Source organism: Penicillium subrubescens (genome assembly GCF_028828155.1).
Source record: "Penicillium subrubescens strain IBT 31985 chromosome Unknown utg000002l_segment0_segment0, whole genome shotgun sequence".
Classification (NCBI taxonomy): domain Eukaryota; kingdom Fungi; phylum Ascomycota; class Eurotiomycetes; order Eurotiales; family Aspergillaceae; genus Penicillium; species Penicillium subrubescens.
The window spans coordinates 3,428,499-3,448,249 of NW_026643152.1; the positions used below are offsets into that span (position 1 = coordinate 3,428,499).

Genomic DNA, 19,751 nt, shown 5'->3' on the forward strand with positions numbered 1-19,751 from the left:
TTTTAACCCTAACGGATAAATATTAGTCTGGATCGGCCGAGACCACTGCTGTTGCAACAAGCGCAGCTACTACCACCGCTGCTGCTGCTACTACCACCTCAAGCGTTTCTTCTACTAGCTCGACTACTCTCGTCAAGACCACCCGCCCGGCTTCCTCCACTACCTCGTCGGTTGATGCCCCAACCACCACTGCGGCGACAACCACTACTCAGGCTGTGACCACTGTTGCCGCAGTCCAGACTGAATCAGGCACTACTTGTGTTGTGTCTGAATACGCATCTCTCTCTTCTGCTGTCAAGTCTTGCACCAATATCGTGCTGTCCAACCTTTATGCTCCTCCTTCGAGCACCATTGATCTGCAGAGCCTTCAGACTGGTGCTGTTGTGACCTTTGCCGGTACCACTGTGAGTCCGAATTCGATATATACGATTCGAACATGCGACTGATCTTTCAAGACTTTCGGAGATACTTACGATGATGATTTCGATCCCATTGTCGTCTCCGGCCACGATATCACCATTACTGGTGCCGAAGGCCACGTTATCGAGGGTAATGGTGCTGCTTACTGGGACGGAGAAGGTTCCAACGGTGGACAGGACAAGTCAGTTACCAATACCATACAGATTACGTTTTATCGCTAACTGATATGCCCAGGCCTGACCACTTCTTCGTCGTTAAGAAGACCTACAACTCCAAGATCACCAACCTGAACATCATGAACTGGCCCGTTCACTGCTTCAGCATCACTGGAAGCCAGAACGTCGTCTTCTCCGGTCTCGTTCTGAACAACACCGCAGGGGACGAGCCTAACTCTGCTAGCGGCAGCAAGGCTGCAGCCCACAACAGCGACGGATTCGATGTCTCTTCCAGTGACTACATTACCCTGGAGGATATCGAGGTTTACAACCAGGATGACTGTGTTGCAGTTACCAGTGGAACTCAGATTGTTGTTGACAACGTGTACTGCTCTGGTGGCCACGGTCTCAGCATTGGCTCCGTCGGTGGAAAGAGCAACAACACCGTTGATGGAGTTACTTTCAAGAACTCTCAGGTTATTAACAGCGAGAACGGTTGCCGCATCAAGAGCAATGCTGATACCACTGGCAGTGTAAGTTGATGACATGACATTCTTCCCCTTTTACTTCGCAACCAGGCACTGACAACGTAAACAGATCAGCAACATCGTCTACCAAAACATCACTGTCTCCGGCATCACCGACTACGGCATCGACGTCCAGCAAGACTACCTCAACGGCGGTGCCACTGGTGAACCCACAAACGGCGTCACCATCAGCGGCGTCACTTTCGACAACGTCAAGGGCACAGCGACCGACGATGCCTACGACTACTACATTCTTTGCGGCTCGGACAGCTGCTCTGACTTCACTTTCACTGATGTCTCTATTACTGGCGGCGGTGAGACCAGCAGCTGCAACTATCCTTCCAGCGGCTGCCCCTGAGACACTGGTCATTAATCCTTTTTGTTGAAATGTGGTCGTGGGGACTCGGGGCTTTCCATTCTATCTATGCTTCCTTACAATACAGATGAGACTACATTGTCGCTGTTGATCGGCGCTCTCAAAATTGAATCTGTTAAAAGTAATCTTCGGCTCAATGCTTCTTCTTAAATCCTTAAAATAATCTTAAGATAAAAATTTTGGACTTAATTTCCACTAGTCATACTTTGTCTTCCGCAAGTGGTACCCATCCACGTGACCGTGTCTCGAACGCGTCGCCGCAAGAAGGAAAGCCGAAAGAGCGACGTTGACTTCTACGAACGTCTCAACCTCACGCAATTTGATTTTGGGCAGCTAGTATCAGTCTCTTTTCCTCAGTCTTTAAGGACCGAGTCCCTCTCCTCGAGGCTATCGAACTGTGTGCAGGGGTGTGTCTGCATGATTACTTTCCACGAGCGGAGGCTGCCAGTTCACCGTTTTGCCGCTCGTGGTCAACCTTGCGCGTACTGGTCGATCGCCACTGGATCGGGCAGATGCTTCTGACACCCACAGGGCATAACCAGCATTTCTGCACCATCCCGAGGGCCCTCGGGGATATTTAGATCCCAACCGTCGGTCTAGCGTGCATCCTGATCAATCCACGTCGGACATTCCCGGTGTTGTCTCGATGCGGTGACTCGGCGCAACAAGTTACATCCTGTGTGTTTATTAGAGTCTCTGGCGCGGCCGCGTCAGTTCGCCATTGAGGATTGGTCGCGTATGTTATTGTCTTCGGTACTTGTTTCTAACGCAACATCATCCCGCCATAATATCCCTTTCGTTATGAATGACAGTCACGATGTCTTGCCGAGTCGTGGGGCGCCATATACGGAGGCCAGTACGACCACCGAGGGTGTGGCCGTGAACCCATCAACAGTACCAGCGCCCATGGAACCGCCTCGCGCAGATCACGTCCAGGTTCCACGATCTCCTCAGCTTTTATCCTTACGAGTAGATGGATTGAATGCCGGGATTCAGGACAAGAATAATCACACTGCTGCCTATGTCGAATCCTCCGAGCGTGGTAGTGACACCTCCGCGGATGGTCAACGACCAGAACCACACTCCGCGAGCACCTTCACAGACTCCATACCTAGCCTACCTGCCTCTTTATCGAACGACTATGAGCATACCACGGTGGACAGCTCTCATTCTTTCATCGAGAACTCGCAGTCATCACGAACAGAGCCGGGATCGCAAAATTCCCAGGACTCTTTGCATACACTGTCGGTCAATGGGAGTGGGGTAGATATACTTCATCCACTCAAGTCGGAACACAGCTGCAATGGCTCCCTCTCCCCCGTACGATCTCCCAGATATAGTACCTCACGATCGGGTATCGACACACAACTTGCTCCGAGACACAAGAGGACAGCAACGGGGGATATCAAGCCTATTTCGGCGCAGCTCATGACACCACATTCCCACGACGCAAATGGGGCATCGCGACGCCGTTCAAAAAGCACAGGTTCTCCCGCACATGGGAGCCGCATTGCACAGGTATATTCAGTTTTAAGGCGCGCTCGTAAGTGTTGTTTTAACGCATCGATAGTTGTCTGTTCATATTCGGACACGATTGTCCTATGCGGCAGCCAAGATAGAAAAGTCCCGACAGTCACAAACCAGTTCTCAGCTCGCACTACGTGGGCTAGAAAACCTATCTTCTTTAGACTCACAAACTACAAACGGTTCTGCATCTCCACACAACTCACACCTGGCATCTCATCCTCCACACAACTCAAATTCCTCGACTCCTCGACCCTTCCCATCACATCACCGCTCGCAGTCAGCAATTTCATCGCCTGGTAAACTTCTCGCTATACCTAAACTAGCCCCGCCTGTGGACATCATCTCTTCCAATGGAGAAACACGGCGACGGAGGCCGAACCCGAATGAGCCAATGCAAAAACCGGCTGGCCGCAGTCCATACGCCCATCATAAACGGCATCATTCAACACAGGAATTGTCCATGTACAGTTCAACGAATGGTTCACCACGGGTCGTAGGCCCAGGAACACCTTTAATCCCTCCAACTTCGCGTGCACCGACATCTTCTCAAGAAGGGTTCTACGGACCCAGAACCCAGTCTCAAAATACGTCGATGGAACAGGACGCGATTGAAACGCTCCTATTCATGTCCAGCCCGGAAAATTCAGGCTATCGATCGAGTCCAAGGCCATTACAGCCTCTGGCGACGCAACGAAGTCTGAACGAATCGATATATTCCAATCATAATCCAGTCCAATCCCATCTCAGCCAGGGCTCGCAAAGCAATGGCTCGCAGAATAGTGGGGATTCGAAGTACAAAACTCTCGGTGTAGGGTTGGAGGCCAATGCGGGTGATGAAATCGACCGCATTTTAGACCAGATGGAAAGTGACAGCGAGGATGATGCTCGGTATGCGTCGCATCGTCTTCATGTGAAAACGCAGTTTAGAGGGCATCAGGGCCGTCCAGGGTGATTTTGAGCTCATCATGCCGGATATTAGCTTGCATTTGTTTTGGGTTTGCTGGATCGCATTTGAGGGGTCATATTGCATGCATTTACTCATGCCTATCAGGCGCATTGCATTTGAATCAAGTATAAATGCTAATTGATGATGTTTAGACATGGCTTATTATAGCCATTGCATTCATGTGGTAATTGGAGGTTAGCAGAATGAAATTTTTGTCTATCCGTATGAAATTGTTCTATAAATTAGTCTAAGTCTATAAATGATAATTACCGAAATGCTGTGACCACGCCATGAATCTTTTCATTGTCATCATCACTCAATGCGCAAGTTCCTGTATTTGTGTCAGTATCTATAGTAGCCTCGTATTTCAGAATTGATGCACTCACACTCGCCATCTTGCTCCTCGCACGAATCTTGGGGCCGTAAAAGGCAAGTACCCATGGCACAAGGGTCAGAAGAGTGCCCTGTTTTCAAGAGTTAGCGACTGCTTAGTTCATCGACGAGGCACTAGACGTAACTTACAAGTCCACCCAGAAGACTCGATGCTCCAGGGTAACCCAGATTGGTAAACATAGCCGTCGTCACCAGCGGGAAAACACCACCGAGAAGATTCCGGCCTAGAGAACAGTTAGCAAAACCGTCGCCTAGACACCCGTTATGATCGAAGGGATGGACTTACAGCAAGACTGAGCCGCAATTGCAGAACTAGCATACCGATGGTACGTATCGGCCAGATAGTTGAAAGTAGCCAGGTAAATCGAAAAGATACCCATGGTCGCGCACCCGACGGCCATGGCAGGTACAATCCAAGGCACGGACGGGAAAGAAGTCCAGCCAAACCAGAAGAGACCGATAGGAAGGAGAATAGACTCGACACAGACGAAGTACAAGCGTCCTTCAGCGGATGAATTTGACCATCCGAAACGTGCGGCGATCTTCTCTTGCGAGATACTGATGATGGTGATGAGGATGACACCGACGCACATGGCTGGATATGATTAGTTAACGGATTGTTGAGGGTAAGTTATGTCGGGTGATTATGACATACCAGTGAATACAGCGCCAGTCTGCTCAACGTTGAAGCCGTGGTTGGTGCGGAAGACGAGCGGGACAGAGCTGAACTGGAGGTAGAGCGTAGCCCAGCTGAAAGACACCCAAAGGGAGAAGAAGAAGACGACGGGCTCGGTGACGAGCATATCTGTATTTTGGTATTGGTTAGAGCGACACTAAACAAATATAGCATTGGGGAGACTCACGGAAAGGCCTGTACAGCGAGATCTGGATCATCTTGGCCAGGGACGCCCGCTGCTCATCGCTCTTGACCTTCCACCGAATACGGCGAACACACTTTTCGTCAGAAGCGTCCTCACTCGACATGATGACACCGTAGTGACCAGCCTCCTCGAGCTTCTCATAGTAGCTGTTCACTTTCTGCGCCTTACGGCTAAGCAGGACACTGCCACGGGTCTCCTTGAAGAACACGAAGATGATAATGACGAAGACTGCCGAGACGATCGCATGGGAATAGTAGATCCATCGCCAGGTGGTGTGAGTGACGATTGCGCCAGCGAGCATAGGTGCCAGACCGGTACCGAAGAGGGCGGAGCCTGAGAAGAGAGCCATTGGAGTATTTCGGTCATGGGCGTGATAGATGTCACTGATGACGCCGCCGACCATGGTAGAGAAGGTAGCTGGATGATTGTTAGATATGTTCGCAATGTATACATGGTCTCAGCCCAGAGAATACGTACAGCCTCCAACACCCTGAAAGAAACGGGCGATTAACAGTCCTGCAAACGAGTGCGTTCCTCCACATGCGATAAGCATAGCTAGGAATAACATTGTTAATATAGATCCAACCTAAATTCTCTTTGATATCGAGACAACATACCCACGAACAAAATGCCACTTGCAACGAAGATTGGTCTGCGTCCATTAATTTCCGAGAAAGGCGCAAGAATCATCGGTGCCAGTGCGAAACCAATGCAAAAGACAGTGATGCTCAAGTTATACACAACAGAACTAATGCCCCATTCTTTACACAGCTCTTCCGATGCAGGGCTAACTTCACCCGCCGAATAACCCGCCAAAGCAGTAACCGCACAAGAAATATAAGTCATCATCGACTTGCGCCATTTCGGCCAAAGGAAAGGCGAAGTATACTCTTCCAAGCGGGGAGCCTCTGGCGGGGCCGACTGGCCGGGCCGGGGAGGTAAAGTGATGCATGGCGTCGGCAACGGCGTTTCCAGCTCAAGATAGAGATACTCAATCTCCTGGGGTTCGACCAGGGATTCTGGACTAGCCTCGCGTGTATTCATCGTGACGAATGGCCTAGGTTTGGAGAGATCGGTCGTGTTGGTGGCCATGTACTTGAGTATATATGGGTGGTACTTGGTACCGTGCTGGGGATTTGCTTTGACCTCTTTCTTTTCTGGGCGATTACTCCTCACGCTTGGGTGCGTTTTGGCTTTTATGAAAGACCAGGGCCTTCTCCGACCATTTAGGCGTGGGGCACAGAATGATTGAAAAAAAAATGGAGTTGGAGAAGGATGGCAAAGCGGCAGATCCACCCAAGTATGGGTCTAGATACTTGATAGAGGTGTCAAAGGATAGAGATGTATTGTGATGGTAATGTGGAATATATGCTAATGGAGAATGTTACATCCTGCATGAATAATGAGTCAGGTCTTCTATTATTCACGAGCAAAAAGGTCGGGTATTCGGTCTTTTACCCGGATTATCATCAAGCCAATGCCAATGCCGGTACGCCTTCCGAAGACAAGAACAGGAATGAGTAGAACTTCTCCAAAGTGATGAATTAGTCAGAATGGCCAATTTGGGGAAGAGATTCTCCACTTTTTCTAAAATCTCCAAATTGGAGACATATCGGGGCCATTTTCCAAATGGGAATGCCCAGGAGAACAGAGAGATCCGAGGTTGAATGAATCATAGACATAAACTAGGAAAGAAATCAGAGTCTAACTGAATAATGAAGATCTACTCCATGAGAAAAAAATTCCATTTCGACATGCCAATTATTGTTCGGACTCTGTGCCGGTCACGAGCCGGTCGGCATCACATACAACCTCGTTCGGAGTTGGAACTGCCCTCCCCGACTGCTCTCTCTACCTCCACGTCTGAGAGAGAGGGGAACGTCACCCCGTGGAAGCCATGCGCCATGAGCTATGAGCCATGAGCACCAAGCCCTATCACTGCCAGCGATGCCCCCGGGCTTTTGCCCGTCTCGAGCACCTGCAGCGTCATGACCGATCCCGTAAGAAACGTTCGCCCCACTGGCTATCAAGTTCGCCACCTAATCTCTATCAGATACCAAAGAGAAGCCCTATGTCTGTGTCCAATGCCCCAAGGCATTCACTCGCAAGTACGTTGATATGAACGAAACCCGTGGACTCTAAGCTCAGCAGATCCTAACATTTGATTAAGAGACCTTTTGGCCCGTCATGAACGGCTTTCTCATCAGCCTGGGGGTAGTCCCGCTAGTAATCAAACACAGACACCTTCCCCTGCTCGTACCACCATGGATGGGCTAGACACCCTGGCATCTGTCGTCGCTGATCATGCGCAAACGGATCGCCGAACGCTGTTGGGCACTAGTCCGCAATTCGTAGAGGGCCTGTCAGTGCATCGCACGCCAATGATGGGCACGCGACTTGCAAATCCCGAAACCCCATCAGCAGCGCCCCCAACTCCTCTCCCGGGTCCAGAGTTTGGATACTCCCTCGGTGGCTTCACAGGATCCTATGAGGGAAATGATTTCACGTCATTTCTGGATAGCGTACCTCTACCGAGTCACCCATTTTCACCGGCATTCCAGCCCCTGCCTCTCTTTCCGCCCTTGACGTATTCCCCAGTCACAGACTATGATCAGTCCTCGGAGAGAGGTCAACCCTCCGAAACCACATCGACTCCCTCTAGCTCTGTTCTACCACGGCATGGGGCTCAATTGCCATCTCTTCAGCCAGAGGGCTATCAAACTACCCCGAAGGCGCGACAGCCGACAGGATTCGTTCCAGTCACTGCGCAATGTCGGGATAAGGCTCTTGCATCATTGGCAGATTATGCCAATGTCGTACCAGATCCATCATTACCCTCAAGACATGCCTTGTCTCGCTGTTTGACAGGGTATCTGATGGGATTTCACGATCACTACCCGATCGTCCACAAGCCGACATTAGACGTTGATGCAATGTCACTACCACTGTTTCTAGCCATGGCAGCATTAGGTGCGAGGTATTCTCGGGAACCAGACACAAGCATGCGTCTCTATCAGATTGCTAAACCAGTCACACTCGAACGATTCCGGCGAGTGTTTCTTTGTGGTACAATGCCTTCTGTGAATGTTGCCAATGACCAAGACACACTGGAACTGCTGCAAGCCCTGCTAATGTTGATATCTGTTTCATCGTGGTTTATCAATAATCCACCCTATCATGAATCATTATCAATTAGAAGTCACATGGCTACACTCCTACGAAAAGATGGAATCAACCGTCTCCCCGAGTATGACGGGACTTGGACGAGTTGGATTCGTCGCGAGTGTGTCAAGCGCACAAAGTTAATTGTCTGCTGTTTCTTTAATATACACACCATCGTCTTTGATATTCCCCCTGTCATCCTCACCGAAGAGCTTTCCCTGGATCTGCCCTGCACGGAGAAGGAGTGGCAAGCTCCCCGGGCTGATATCTGGCAAGTCGCACGTACCCAAAGCCCCGGGGAACCGAATCTTCAGGATGCACTTTCTGCACTATTCACTCCCAACAGCGGCATGGAGCGTTTCTCCTCGCTCGGGGGGTATGTGCTCATTCACGCGTTACTGCAAGACATCTGGGTGATGACCAAAGCAGGCCGTCTCGCCCTCTCCCGCGGTTACCGCCAGGGCTCGTCAATCGCATCAACTCCGGAGCTGGTCTCCATTGAACAAGCTTTGGAACGGTGGTGCCAATGCTGGGAGCGCAACCAAGAATCATCTATTGACCCAATGAGCCCACACGGCCCGGTCTCTTTTACATCAGCCGCGCTCGTTCGGCTGGCATACATCCGGCTCAACGCAGACTGTGGGTCAGCTAGGCAACTGCAAACCTGGGACCCTGTCCAGATAGCCACAAGCCTTAAAGACAATCTCCGCGTCCAACGTGGGGATCGTCTGACCCGCGCAGCACTCCACTGCGCCCACGCCCTTTCCACCCCAGTCAAACTGGGCATTGGATTCGTCGCCCATTCGCAGGTGGCACTGTGGTCGAACCAGCACGCCCTATGCTCACTAGAATGCGCCGTATTACTGGCTAAATGGCTAGAGGCGGTGACGGTTCAAAACCCAAACCCCGGGCTGACGGAGCAGGAGACCCGCTTGCGGGACTTTGTGCTGGAGATGGTGATGGAGGTGCAGCATGGTGTCTCGCGCGAGTGGCTGCTGGCAACTAACACTAGACTCAGTGCGGCGGTGACCCGCCTCTGGGCGCGCCTTTTCACTGCTGACTATATTTGGGAGATGGTTAGCTTGATTGGGCGGAGTTTGAATAGTTATGCCGATTTGTTGGAGGAGCAGACGTAACCGGGGAATAGCTGGGATGAGTCCGGGAGCAGTATACAATGATAATAAACTAGTCATAATATGCATAGAGAAGCCACAATTACGCTCTAAGCAATTAAGAGATCCGTCAAAATAGGCACGTATACCTGAATATGACGTTCACACGGCTGTACCACTGCCGACCTCGGCAGCCATCACCCCATGCTTGCCGTATTCTCGTATATATGACTCACTTGTCCCCTGAATAACAAGCCAAGTACCAGAACTATTAACCCTTAATATCTCCCATCAGCCTTAATCTATCACCAAGACCTCATAATCTTATCTGATCCGTCCCACTTCCACATCCAAACTTTGATCCTCAGCCATGGCACCCCCAACCCCACTCGACGCATCCCCCCATCTTCTCGAGTTCCTCAAGACTCTGCACTCTCAGTCCCTCACCCAAGAGGCAACCGTGGACTGGTACTCGCTACCCGATCAACGCAGTGATGCCTTTGATGACCTCATGCGTGACAAGTTCATCGCCCTCGATCAGGACAAGTGCGAGCTGGTCTACCATATTCTGCGGAGTATCAATGCGAAGACGGTCGTCGAGGCTGGGACAAGCTTCGGTGTGAGTACTATTTACCTTGCTCTGGCGGTTGCGGAGAATACGAAGCGAAATGCTTCTGCGACGGCGAGAGGGAGGGTTATTGCGACGGAAAAGGAACCGTCTAAGGCTAGCGAGGCACTGAAGAACTGGGAGCGTGCTGGGGTCGAGATTGAGGGGATTATCGATTTGCGTATTGGCGATTTGCGGGAGACTTTGACGAGGGACCTGGGTGTTGTGGATTTCCTCTTGCTGGATAGTGAGTGCAACTGAGTTATTCCTGTTTAGGTTGAAGTTATTGACTAACATTCATCAGTCTGGGCACCGCTCGCTCTTCCAGCGCTGAAGCTTGTACAGCCATGTCTTCGTCCTGGAGCTGTTATTATGGCTGATAATACGGTCAAGGCTGCTGACAAGTATGAAGAGTTGTTTGCGTATGTGGATGCTCCCGGTAGTCTCTTCCGTCGAGTGACCCTTCCCTATGAAGGAGGCCTTGATATGATTATCTATCAGTAGGAGGTAATGGCATCCTATAAGTTTGTTATCAAGTAAATGAACTGGGCGTAAAACCAAGCGCAGACTTAACCGTGGTACTCGGTTAGATTTCCATGGATCCAGCCCGAGGCCCAATTTGATACTCATATCAATTATAAGTCTAGTACACAGACCATTCGAGGAATAGTCGCTAAAATTTGAGAATTTGATCGTGTATTATTTCCTTATTCATTTGAAGCTGTGTTCGAAGAGTTGTTTTGCACACCAAGTCAACAGGATGGCGCAAACCACGCAAATGCCCATAAGATTGACCCACCTTCCTCTTGAACTCCTACTCGAAATCCTGGAACACTTGGACAAAGTTTCCGATCGTGCATGTCTCGTTCTTTCCATTCATAAGCTAAAAGCTTACGTCGACGAAAGACCCGATCACCAACCCACTCGATACATCACTATCGAGTGGGAAGAATCCACCTATAGCGAGGAAGAAATGCACCTAGCTCAATACAACTGGTTCCCCAAAGGGGTTTTCAGCTTTGGAGCTCGATATAAAATCCTCGCGAGGCTATCCCACGATACCCCTCATAACATTCCGTGTTGGAATTGCCTAGAACTCCATCACTGGCAAGATATCGGCTATACAGGGCCACAATGGACCCGCCCTTGTCGACGGCAATTCAATTTGGACGATCCCCCGTTACACATTCCTTTGTTTGGGGATGTGGAAAAAAACTTCAGAAGGCATCATTTCCACTTCATGCACCTCCAATCAATGATGCAAAGATGCTACTACGGATATAGGTTTGGCATTCACCCCGAGTCGGTGTCTTTTATAGAAGTTCAGACTCTGCAGTCATTATGTGGCCAGATCAAGAAATCTGTTCTATCTTTGAAGGACGCATTCATTATTATCTGCCGAGTTTGCCTTCAGGCATCGTGACATCTTGCTTGCAATGGAGGGTACCCGTTAGACTCGTCAGTCTATAGCTGCAGCCAATGATTCTTGCTAGTCTCTTCCACAATGTCTTTTATTCAATTCATCCCAAATAAATGGATTAACAGGAGTTTAGTACTTCTTTCGGTCCCTCATTGTTGATGCAGTATGGCAAGCAGAAGCAGAGGATAGTATCCATCAACATCCAACCCCACAGCGGAGTTACAGCCGCTCTCCTCCATTTCCCCCATTTCCCCTCATCTGATACCAAATACCTACCTCTTCGTTTCCAATCAACCATATACACATCTACATACAATCGACCCCCTCAAAAATGACATCCAACTCCTTCCCAACAACCCCCCAAAACAAAGAAGGCCACTTCTCCCCCGGCGGCCCAACACCAACCTTCAACCCACCCCCAACCCCCTCCACCCAAAACTACCGCCTAAACCACCTCGCAATCCGAATCAAAGATCCCTCCCGCTCACTACACTTCTATGTCGACCTCCTCGGTATGCGCGTCATCTTCACCATGAACGCCGGGCCCTTCACAATCTACTACCTCGGCCACCCACCGCCCGGCGAGGATCTAGATGCGTGGGCTAAGAAAAAGAGTGAGATCCCTGTTATGACGCGGACGAGTGGATTACTGGAGCTTTATCATGTTCATGGTACGGAGGAGGTGTCGACGGGGAATGTCCCGCCTTATTTGGGGTTTGCGCATTTGGGATTTACGGTGCCAGATGTAAGGGCTGCGGTGGAGAGGTTGAGGGGGGATGGGGTGAGGATTTTGAAGGATTTGGGGGTTTGTGAGAGGGGGGATATTCCGTTGTCGGAGTGGGAAGAGGAAAGGGGGGTCGGGGAGGGTGAGATTCATGAGAATTATGCTTGGTTCTTTGAGAAGTTTGCTATGGTGGCGGATCCGGTGAGTTAGATGCTGGTTGCTGGTGATGAGTTGCTTGCTGACATATATTGAAACAGGACGGGTACTCGGTAGAGCTGATCCCTCAGGATATTTAACTTACGCAGATCCTCAGCTACGTAATCACCAGAACGGTAATGATATCCATGAAATAGATAGTAAGAAAAGGGCAACGGGGAATAGGCCATGCATCCCGCCCGAAGAAACAACATAGTTTCGAAATATGAGCCCTAGACATAACCCAGTCTGATAGTACATGAGGTTTGAAAATGAAATATCTTGACTAAGCACCCCAGCTGTCATCCTCAGCAACATCGTAGTCCATCTCACGTTGAGGCATGTTCCCCGGTGCTGTCGTGTGAGGTGCCGGCGTGGTGTCCATGGACATATCCTGATCATAATCACCAAGGCCGTTCTTCTCTATCGGCGTCGCAGTGGGCGTGATTGTGATGGGCGGGTTAGGCACCCAGGATTTCTGGACCTCACCTGCGGAGGGAGCGTTCCAACGGCTGAACATGAACTTCTCCGCTTGATAGCGCTCCTTGAAAGCCACAATCACCGAGCCAGCCTGGTCGGGGTTGGGTTCGACGGACTCGTACTCGCCAATGCCCTAGAAAGTGAAAAGTTAGCCATTTGTCTCTTTCCAGACATGAATAGAGAGAGAACCTACAATCAGGTGCTGCCGCAGGGCCTCGTCGTTATCAGAACCAATCTCGATGCCCGAGACAGCGACTCTCCTGGGCCGGTTATCCAATCGAAGCACACCTCCACCGCGACCACGAGGGGTGAAACTACCTCGGCCGCGATATCCACCACGAAATGAAGGATCATACCCTCCACGTCCACGGTATGTGCCACGGCCGCGGTAACCACCACGCCCACGGTACCCGCCACGAGCGGAGTCGGCGTTGGCAGGGTCAATGCCGAGAGTCTTTGCTTCCGCCTCGAGAGCGGCTAGCTGAGCACGCAGTTTCTTAGTCTCGTCGCTCACATTCTCATCAGAAGGAGCACCCATCTCGCCAGACTTGTCATTGGCATCATCTGTGCTAATAACCATCTCATCGGAGGCCCCGACACCGATACGCTGTAGCAGACGCGCCTTCTCTTCTTGGTGCTTCTTCAAAAGTTCATCGCGCTGACGTTCAAGGGCCTGTTTGGCCTCTTCAGCTTCTTGACGCTTCTTAGTCCTTTCTTCGTGTGCCCTTTGCGCTTCTGCCTGCTGTTTCTCAAACTCTTCTTGGTTGAACGCAGGAGTCTCGTGCTGCGAATCGCCATTCTTCTCGTCCCGCTTGGGCTTGTGCCAGTAAACCTTGACAAAGCGGTTATCGAAGATCACCTTCGGGCTTGACCAGGCTTGCTTGGCCTCGGCAAAAGTCTCGAACTTCACCAGCGCTAGCTTCTTGTAGGGCTGCAGGGTCACCTCAACAATATTGCCAAATTGCGAGAAGAACTCACGCACCGCCTCCTCGGACAGCTTATCCTCAGGAATTTGCTCGACCACAATCGTTGTGACGGATTGATCATCGTTAGGCCCTGCTGACGAGAAGTCGGACCGGCCGCCCCGTCCTCGTGCATTGGGCCCGCCGCGTCCACGGCCACGGCCGCGGTCACCACGGGAGGGACCACCATCTCCTCTATGCGCACCAGCCGATGCAGCCTTCGGGTCATACTCATTCTGGGACCCAGCCTCGCCATGCTGGTAAGGACATGTAGCACCTAGATAGCAAATACCCTGCGTATCGTAGAATGGGCAGCGCTGATTGATCGAGCCCATCTGACCAGCACCAGGCTGACCAGGAGCCCCGGGCATTCCAGGCATCCCAGGCATAGGCATGCCGGGCATCTGCGGGAAGCCCATACCCTGCATACCCTGCATCATCATGGCCGCTGCCATCGGGTCATTCGGGTCGAACTGAGGGAAGCCTTGCATCATAGGATTGGGGAAACCGCCATGCTGGCCCTGCGGATACTGCTGCGCGCCATGTCCCGACCAATCCCCACGGGCACCACCGCGGCCACGGCGTGGAGTCTTAAACGCACGGTTCTGCGGCACTCCGGTCCCTGCATCTTCCTCGCCCTGGAATCCCTCGTTGTAAGTCCGTTTTCGGTTGTAGAAATCGTTCCTGGGAGCGGCGGAGGCATCGAAGCCAGAGTGCGCCTGAGGGATGGGCTGGGCAGGCTGGAGCGGAGGAGCTGTCACTGGAGCAGCTGGCTTGGGGCCGAATTGGGTGAAAAGCTCGTCCACGAATGGTTGGGTATCTGTTTTGTGTCAGAGGGAAGAACAAGCAGAGTACAACAAAAAGTGTCAAGCGCACTTTCTCTCAGGAAATCTTCCAGGTTCTCGACAGAGGTCTGTTTGATTTCGTCATCTGGCGCATCCGACCTGATAAGCGCGAGCACGTAGTCTGCTAGGACATCGGAATCGGCGTCTGAACTGTGAAGCAAAGGAAATAAGGTTAGTCGTGTCTTCAAGTAGAGTAAATGTGACCCATCTGCGCGAGCTGGACTTACATGTCTTCAAGCCTCTTAACGACCCAAGTCTTCACATTCTCCGCCTCCTCGTCGCTGAAATGCATTGCGGCGGATGGAACTCAACAGCCTCTGGAAACCTGCTTGACAGGAGTTCTTTCGAGGATTGAAGCGCAGCGTCACTGGGCAGGAAGGGTGGGTGTACGACAAGCTAGAAAAGCGTCTTCGACACGGTCTGACGACGGTCACGATTAGGTGTGAAGAAATGCGGGAGACAATGATGGGATAAATCCGAGAAAGTAATAGACTGGCAACAAAGGATTAATCGACTAACCCCATTCTGAGAAGTGGATAGGAGCATGGATATTGAAAGCGTAGAGTTATTGACTGAAAGAACGCGAAGGCGCGCGATGCAGTCACGTGATCATCTAAGGTGCAAAATCGGAGCGCACGGACGTTGGAGACAATGCAGCTTGGCAGCTTGAAATCAAGCTCAAGGATCGAGTCATGACCATTGTGAAGTATAAAAATCGAACTAGTACTGTAGGCTGATTTACATTATCTACTCAGATGCCGATAGAAACTACGCAGCAGTGGACATTGCTTGTGCCTAGTATACCATATTGATTTTCATGCCCAAAAGGTAAAACTAGACACGGCAAAAACACATACAAGGAAACTCATCAGAACAAGAAAACAAAAAAAAAAAGAAAAGAGACAGCTATGGAGACAAAAGCAAACGGGCAGTTACCGAGGTGCCCGAGACATCCCTCGGCGCTCCGCACTTTCTAGAGACGACAGTGGCTGTGAAGCAAGCCCACATCGAAGTGGGGATGAAATTTTTAGTTGAACCGGGGAAGTTGTATTGCATTCATCAATTTCATAAAAAAAGATTCCACGCGTGACTGCCAGACGCATACTGGTCGGTCATGAGCATTTTTACAGCTTGTCGTAGTACTACGAGAAGATATATTAGTAAATGTGTTATGGTAATCGCAGAGGTAATAAATCTTAAAAGGGACACTCACGTTCTCGTAGCCGGGAACAGTGTCCTTGAGACCCTTGCGCTTGCGCATCTCCTGGACGACCTGACCGGGCTTGGTGGTGGCGTCGAGGGGAGAACCGCCGGGAAGGATAGCCCAGTGGTCGAAGACGGACTGGGGGAAGGCCTGACCACCGGTGGCGGAGCGCAGATCGGCGGGGAAACCGAAGGACTCGTTGACGGGGAGGTAAGCCTTGATGTTGAACAGAGGAGTACCAGGGCGCTGCTCCTCGGAGTAGACGTGACCACGACGGCGGGTAAGGACACCGTAGATACCACCCATGGCCTGCTCGGGGACCTGGATCTCGACGTTGAAGATGGGCTCGAGGAGACCGGGGTCGGCAAGCATGGCAGCGGCGTACAGGACACGACGAGCAGTGGGGATGAGCTGACCACCACCACGGTGGATAGCATCAGCGTGCAGGGTAACATCGAGGATGTTGAAGCGGACGGCGCGGAGGGGCTCCTCAGCGACGGGACCCTCACGGGTGGCCCACTGGAAACCGGAGACAACGGAATCCTTGATTTCGTTCAGGTACTGAACGGCCTTGGTCTGGTCAACCAGCAGGTTGGCACCGGTGGTGTCGGGACCGAAGCACCAAATCTTACGGGCATCGGTGACATCCCAGCCGTACTCGTCAGCAAGGACACGGGCACGGGCCTTGAAATCGTCACGGGGGCTGATCTTGCCGGCCTCGATGGCGAGAGCGACCTCCTCCTCAATGGGCTCAGCAGTCATGTAAAGACGGTTGTGCTTGTTGGGGGACTTGGACAGAGCGGTCATGCTGGACTTTCCGGTGACGGTCTCACGGTAGGAGACGACGGGGTCGGAAATGCGGAGGGGAACACCGGCGTGGTCCTCCTCAAGATCCTTCAAGCAAATCTCGAGGTGGAGCTCACCAGCACCGGCAACGACGTGCTCACCGGACTCGTTGATCATGGTCAGAACGCAAGGATCGGACTTGGACAGACGCTTGAGACCCTCGACAAGCTTGGGCAGATCCTGGGCGTTCTTGACCTCGACGGAGCGCTGCACAACGGGGGAGACGGAGAACTTCATGACCTTGAGGTTGTGGGCGGTCTCATCGGTGGTCAGGGTACCGGACTTGAGCAGGAACTGATCGATACCGACCAGACCGACAATGTTACCGGCGGGGACATCCTCAATGGGCTCGACGAAGCGACCCATCATGAGAATGGTACGCTGGATGGCCTTGATGTACAGGTCCTCCTTCTTGCCAGGGGTGTAGTTGGGGCCCTGGATGCGGACCTTGATACCGGACTTGACGGTACCGGCGTAGACACGACCGAAGGCATAGAAACGACCCTTGTCGGAGGTGGGAACCATCTTGGAGACGTACAGCATGAGGGGAGCAGTGGGGTCACAGTCACGGATACCAATGCAGGCCTTGTCGTCAGCGGGACCCTCGTACAGAGTCTCGGCACGGTACTTCTGGGCAGTGACGGGGGAAGGCAGGTGGATACAGATCATCTCGAGGAGAGCGTCAGCAGCGGGCAGGAACTTGCGCATGACGACCTTGAGGAGGGCCTTGCCCTGGAAGTCCTTCTCCTCAGTAGTGAGCTTGATCTCGAGCTTCTCGAGGAGAACGGAGAGCTCATCCTTCTTGTCGTTGTTGACAGCGGCGAAGACCTTGAAGATGGGGTCCAAGATGAACTGGTTGAAGGCACGCTCAAGGGGCTTGCCATCAGCATCACCAGTCTTGGTCCACTTCTTGGTCTTGGGGTTGAAGTAGTTGTCGCCCCACAGACGCTCAAGCATCTTCTTGCGGTCAACACCGAACTTCTTGGCGTACTTGACGGCGAACTGGCGGACAGTGAAGCACCAGCCGTGGAGACCGGAACCGAAAGCGATGGTACCGCGGTCGGGGTAGACCTGGACATCACCAAGAGCCTTGTCGAAGTAGGTGGAGATGATGACGTTGACGGACTCAATGGTACGGGAGAAGGACTGGTACAGATCCTCCTTGGAAACCTGGAGCTCAAGCAGGGCACGGTCGACCTTGTTGATGCAAAGAACGGGCTTGATACGCTCGGTCAGGGCCTGACGCAGGACAGTCTCGGTCTGGACACAGACACCGGAGACACAGTCGACGACGACCAGGGCACCGTCAGTGACACGGAGAGCGGCAGTGACCTCAGAAGAGAAATCAACGTGACCGGGGGAATCGATCAGGTTGATCAGGAACTCAGAACCGTCGACCTTCTGGGGGATCTCCTTAAGATCCTCGGGGTCGGGGAACTTGGCGTACAGGGAGATGGCAGTGGACTTGATGGTAATGCAACGGTCCTGCTCATCGGGACGGGTGTCCATGAAACGGGTCTCACCGGCCTTGGCGGCGGAGATAATACCGGCACGCTGGACAAGGGAGTCGGAGAGGGTGGACTTTCCGTGATCGACTGGAGGGAAGAAACTGGTCAGTCCCTATCGCACCCCCCAAAAAACTTTTATCAAATCAGGTTTATCAGGCAGGAATACATACCGTGAGCAATGACGGACATGTTACGGATGTTGGCCGGTCGGTCCATCAGAGACCGGATCTGGATGTGGTGTTAGTATATCATTTTCAGACTGGTGTGGTGCAAGCCGCTGGAGACGGGAGGAGGGGAAACCCCTCTCTCCTTGACCCTGCCGGCAGCCATCTGAGGGCAGGAATATCAGGATACGGACCTCCTCAATGGTGAAGCTGTACAGAACATATTGTTAGTTGCATGTTTTTGGTGGATTCGAGGATGACCTTCGATGAGGCAGTTCAACTTACTTAACCATCTTGACGGTTTTTTTTCCTCAGATAAGCCCTAGAGGCGGGGTTGAGTTTTTTTGTTGAAAGGGGAATAAAAGAAGCAAGAAAACACACAGATGATCTTTCACGGACAAGCCCGATGAAGATCAAAGATACTGAGTGTAAACTGCTCCAGGAGGAGAAAGAGGGATGGGGAGAGGGGAAAGAAGAGAGAGGGAGGAAAGGGTAGAAGAGGGGAGGGAAAAGTGGGAGAGAAAAAAAGAGACGAAAAAGTGGGGACTTTTTTCGCTCTGCCCCGCTCGCTGGGATTTTGTGTGCGTTTTTTTATCACCAGTCCATTCCCGTCCCAATACAGTTGCTTACCAGACTACTTTTAGTGCATTGGGTACACTAGCATCCTTACATACTGTATGATTACCAATCCCTCCTCTTCTCGTCTCCGACTGATTCTTTGCCTCCTCCCCATGTGTATCGCTCCGTAGAGAGTATGGGACGAAGGTATAAGAAGTTATAATTGCTAGATATAAAAAGGTTCGTGGATTTGAAATCACCACAAACTGCTTAGCTCTTGAGTCATTCCGACCATATCCGTGGTTCTCCGGAGAAAGCTTGCAGAGCTCATAGCAAGGAGCTGACCAGCTAACCAGCTTGCCACACACCCTATGGGCCGCATCTGATTCGAGTACGGAGGAGAGAAAACCTTCTTACTACACCACCACTACTAACTATGGGCAGTACTATGTTACTAGTACCACTACTACTGTATGTAAAACGTTTCATTTACCAGCCCCGCCTCTCACCGCCCGCGCGGGGCAAGTGGTGGATTAATAATACATACTAAGTTAACTAACGTTAACTGCCCGGCACCGCCTCTTGGGCATGGAACCACTTTATGATAATGATGATCGTAGTTGTGTTGGGTTGACCTCTCGCAATTAGGTGAATTTACCCATAACCTAATATGGATGATTGGGCAGAAGTAAATATTTTGAAAAAAAAAAAGGGAAAATTGTAATATTCAAAAGGCAAT

General features: G+C 51.5%; 8 protein-coding genes across 8 annotated transcripts; 4 read left to right on the forward strand and 4 right to left on the reverse strand.

Annotated features, from left to right (window-relative positions):
* Positions 1–637: 637 nt before the first annotated feature.
* N7473_002614 (uncharacterized protein) lies at positions 638–1,472 on the reverse strand (the record flags this gene model as incomplete). Its single annotated transcript, XM_057148554.1, has 2 exons — positions 638–1,100; positions 1,162–1,472. The coding sequence occupies 2 exons, from the start codon at positions 1,470–1,472 to the stop codon at positions 638–640; spliced, it is 774 nt and encodes a 257-aa protein (XP_057012208.1).
* Positions 1,473–2,004: 532 nt separating this feature from the next.
* N7473_002615 (uncharacterized protein) lies at positions 2,005–4,173 on the forward strand. The gene is made up of 2 exons (XM_057148555.1): positions 2,005–2,996; positions 3,049–4,173. The coding sequence occupies exons 1-2, from the start codon at positions 2,217–2,219 to the stop codon at positions 3,955–3,957; spliced, it is 1,689 nt and encodes a 562-aa protein (XP_057012209.1). The 5' UTR covers positions 2,005–2,216; the 3' UTR covers positions 3,958–4,173.
* A 94-nt stretch (positions 4,174–4,267) lies between these two features.
* On the reverse strand, positions 4,268–6,269 carry N7473_002616 (uncharacterized protein; the record flags this gene model as incomplete). Its single annotated transcript, XM_057148556.1, has 8 exons — positions 4,268–4,282; positions 4,338–4,415; positions 4,474–4,568; positions 4,631–4,939; positions 5,000–5,149; positions 5,208–5,642; positions 5,703–5,780; positions 5,843–6,269. 8 exons carry the CDS (start codon positions 6,267–6,269, stop codon positions 4,268–4,270), a joined length of 1,587 nt encoding a protein of 528 aa, XP_057012210.1.
* An 874-nt stretch (positions 6,270–7,143) lies between these two features.
* On the forward strand, positions 7,144–9,523 carry N7473_002617 (transcription factor domain-containing protein; the record flags this gene model as incomplete). Its single annotated transcript, XM_057148557.1, has 3 exons — positions 7,144–7,225; positions 7,279–7,333; positions 7,396–9,523. The coding sequence occupies 3 exons, from the start codon at positions 7,144–7,146 to the stop codon at positions 9,521–9,523; spliced, it is 2,265 nt and encodes a 754-aa protein (XP_057012211.1).
* Positions 9,524–9,702: 179 nt separating this feature from the next.
* Positions 9,703–10,796, forward strand: N7473_002618 (O-methyltransferase). Its single transcript, XM_057148558.1, has 2 exons — positions 9,703–10,353; positions 10,411–10,796. The coding sequence occupies exons 1-2, from the start codon at positions 9,870–9,872 to the stop codon at positions 10,608–10,610; spliced, it is 684 nt and encodes a 227-aa protein (XP_057012212.1). The 5' UTR covers positions 9,703–9,869; the 3' UTR covers positions 10,611–10,796.
* Positions 10,797–11,857: 1,061 nt separating this feature from the next.
* Positions 11,858–12,546, forward strand: N7473_002619 (putative lactoylglutathione lyase (Glo1); the record flags this gene model as incomplete). The annotated part of the gene is made up of 2 exons (XM_057148559.1): positions 11,858–12,451; positions 12,508–12,546. The coding sequence occupies 2 exons, from the start codon at positions 11,858–11,860 to the stop codon at positions 12,544–12,546; spliced, it is 633 nt and encodes a 210-aa protein (XP_057012213.1).
* A 185-nt stretch (positions 12,547–12,731) lies between these two features.
* N7473_002620 (CCCH zinc finger and RRM domain protein) lies at positions 12,732–15,024 on the reverse strand (the record flags this gene model as incomplete). The annotated part of the gene is made up of 4 exons (XM_057148560.1): positions 12,732–13,058; positions 13,119–14,707; positions 14,764–14,882; positions 14,960–15,024. 4 exons carry the CDS (start codon positions 15,022–15,024, stop codon positions 12,732–12,734), a joined length of 2,100 nt encoding a protein of 699 aa, XP_057012214.1.
* Positions 15,025–15,856: 832 nt separating this feature from the next.
* On the reverse strand, positions 15,857–18,747 carry N7473_002621 (elongation factor 2; the record flags this gene model as incomplete). The annotated part of the gene is made up of 5 exons (XM_057148561.1): positions 15,857–15,874; positions 15,946–18,377; positions 18,461–18,518; positions 18,649–18,664; positions 18,740–18,747. The coding sequence occupies 5 exons, from the start codon at positions 18,745–18,747 to the stop codon at positions 15,857–15,859; spliced, it is 2,532 nt and encodes an 843-aa protein (XP_057012215.1).
* Positions 18,748–19,751: the final 1,004 nt, after the last annotated feature.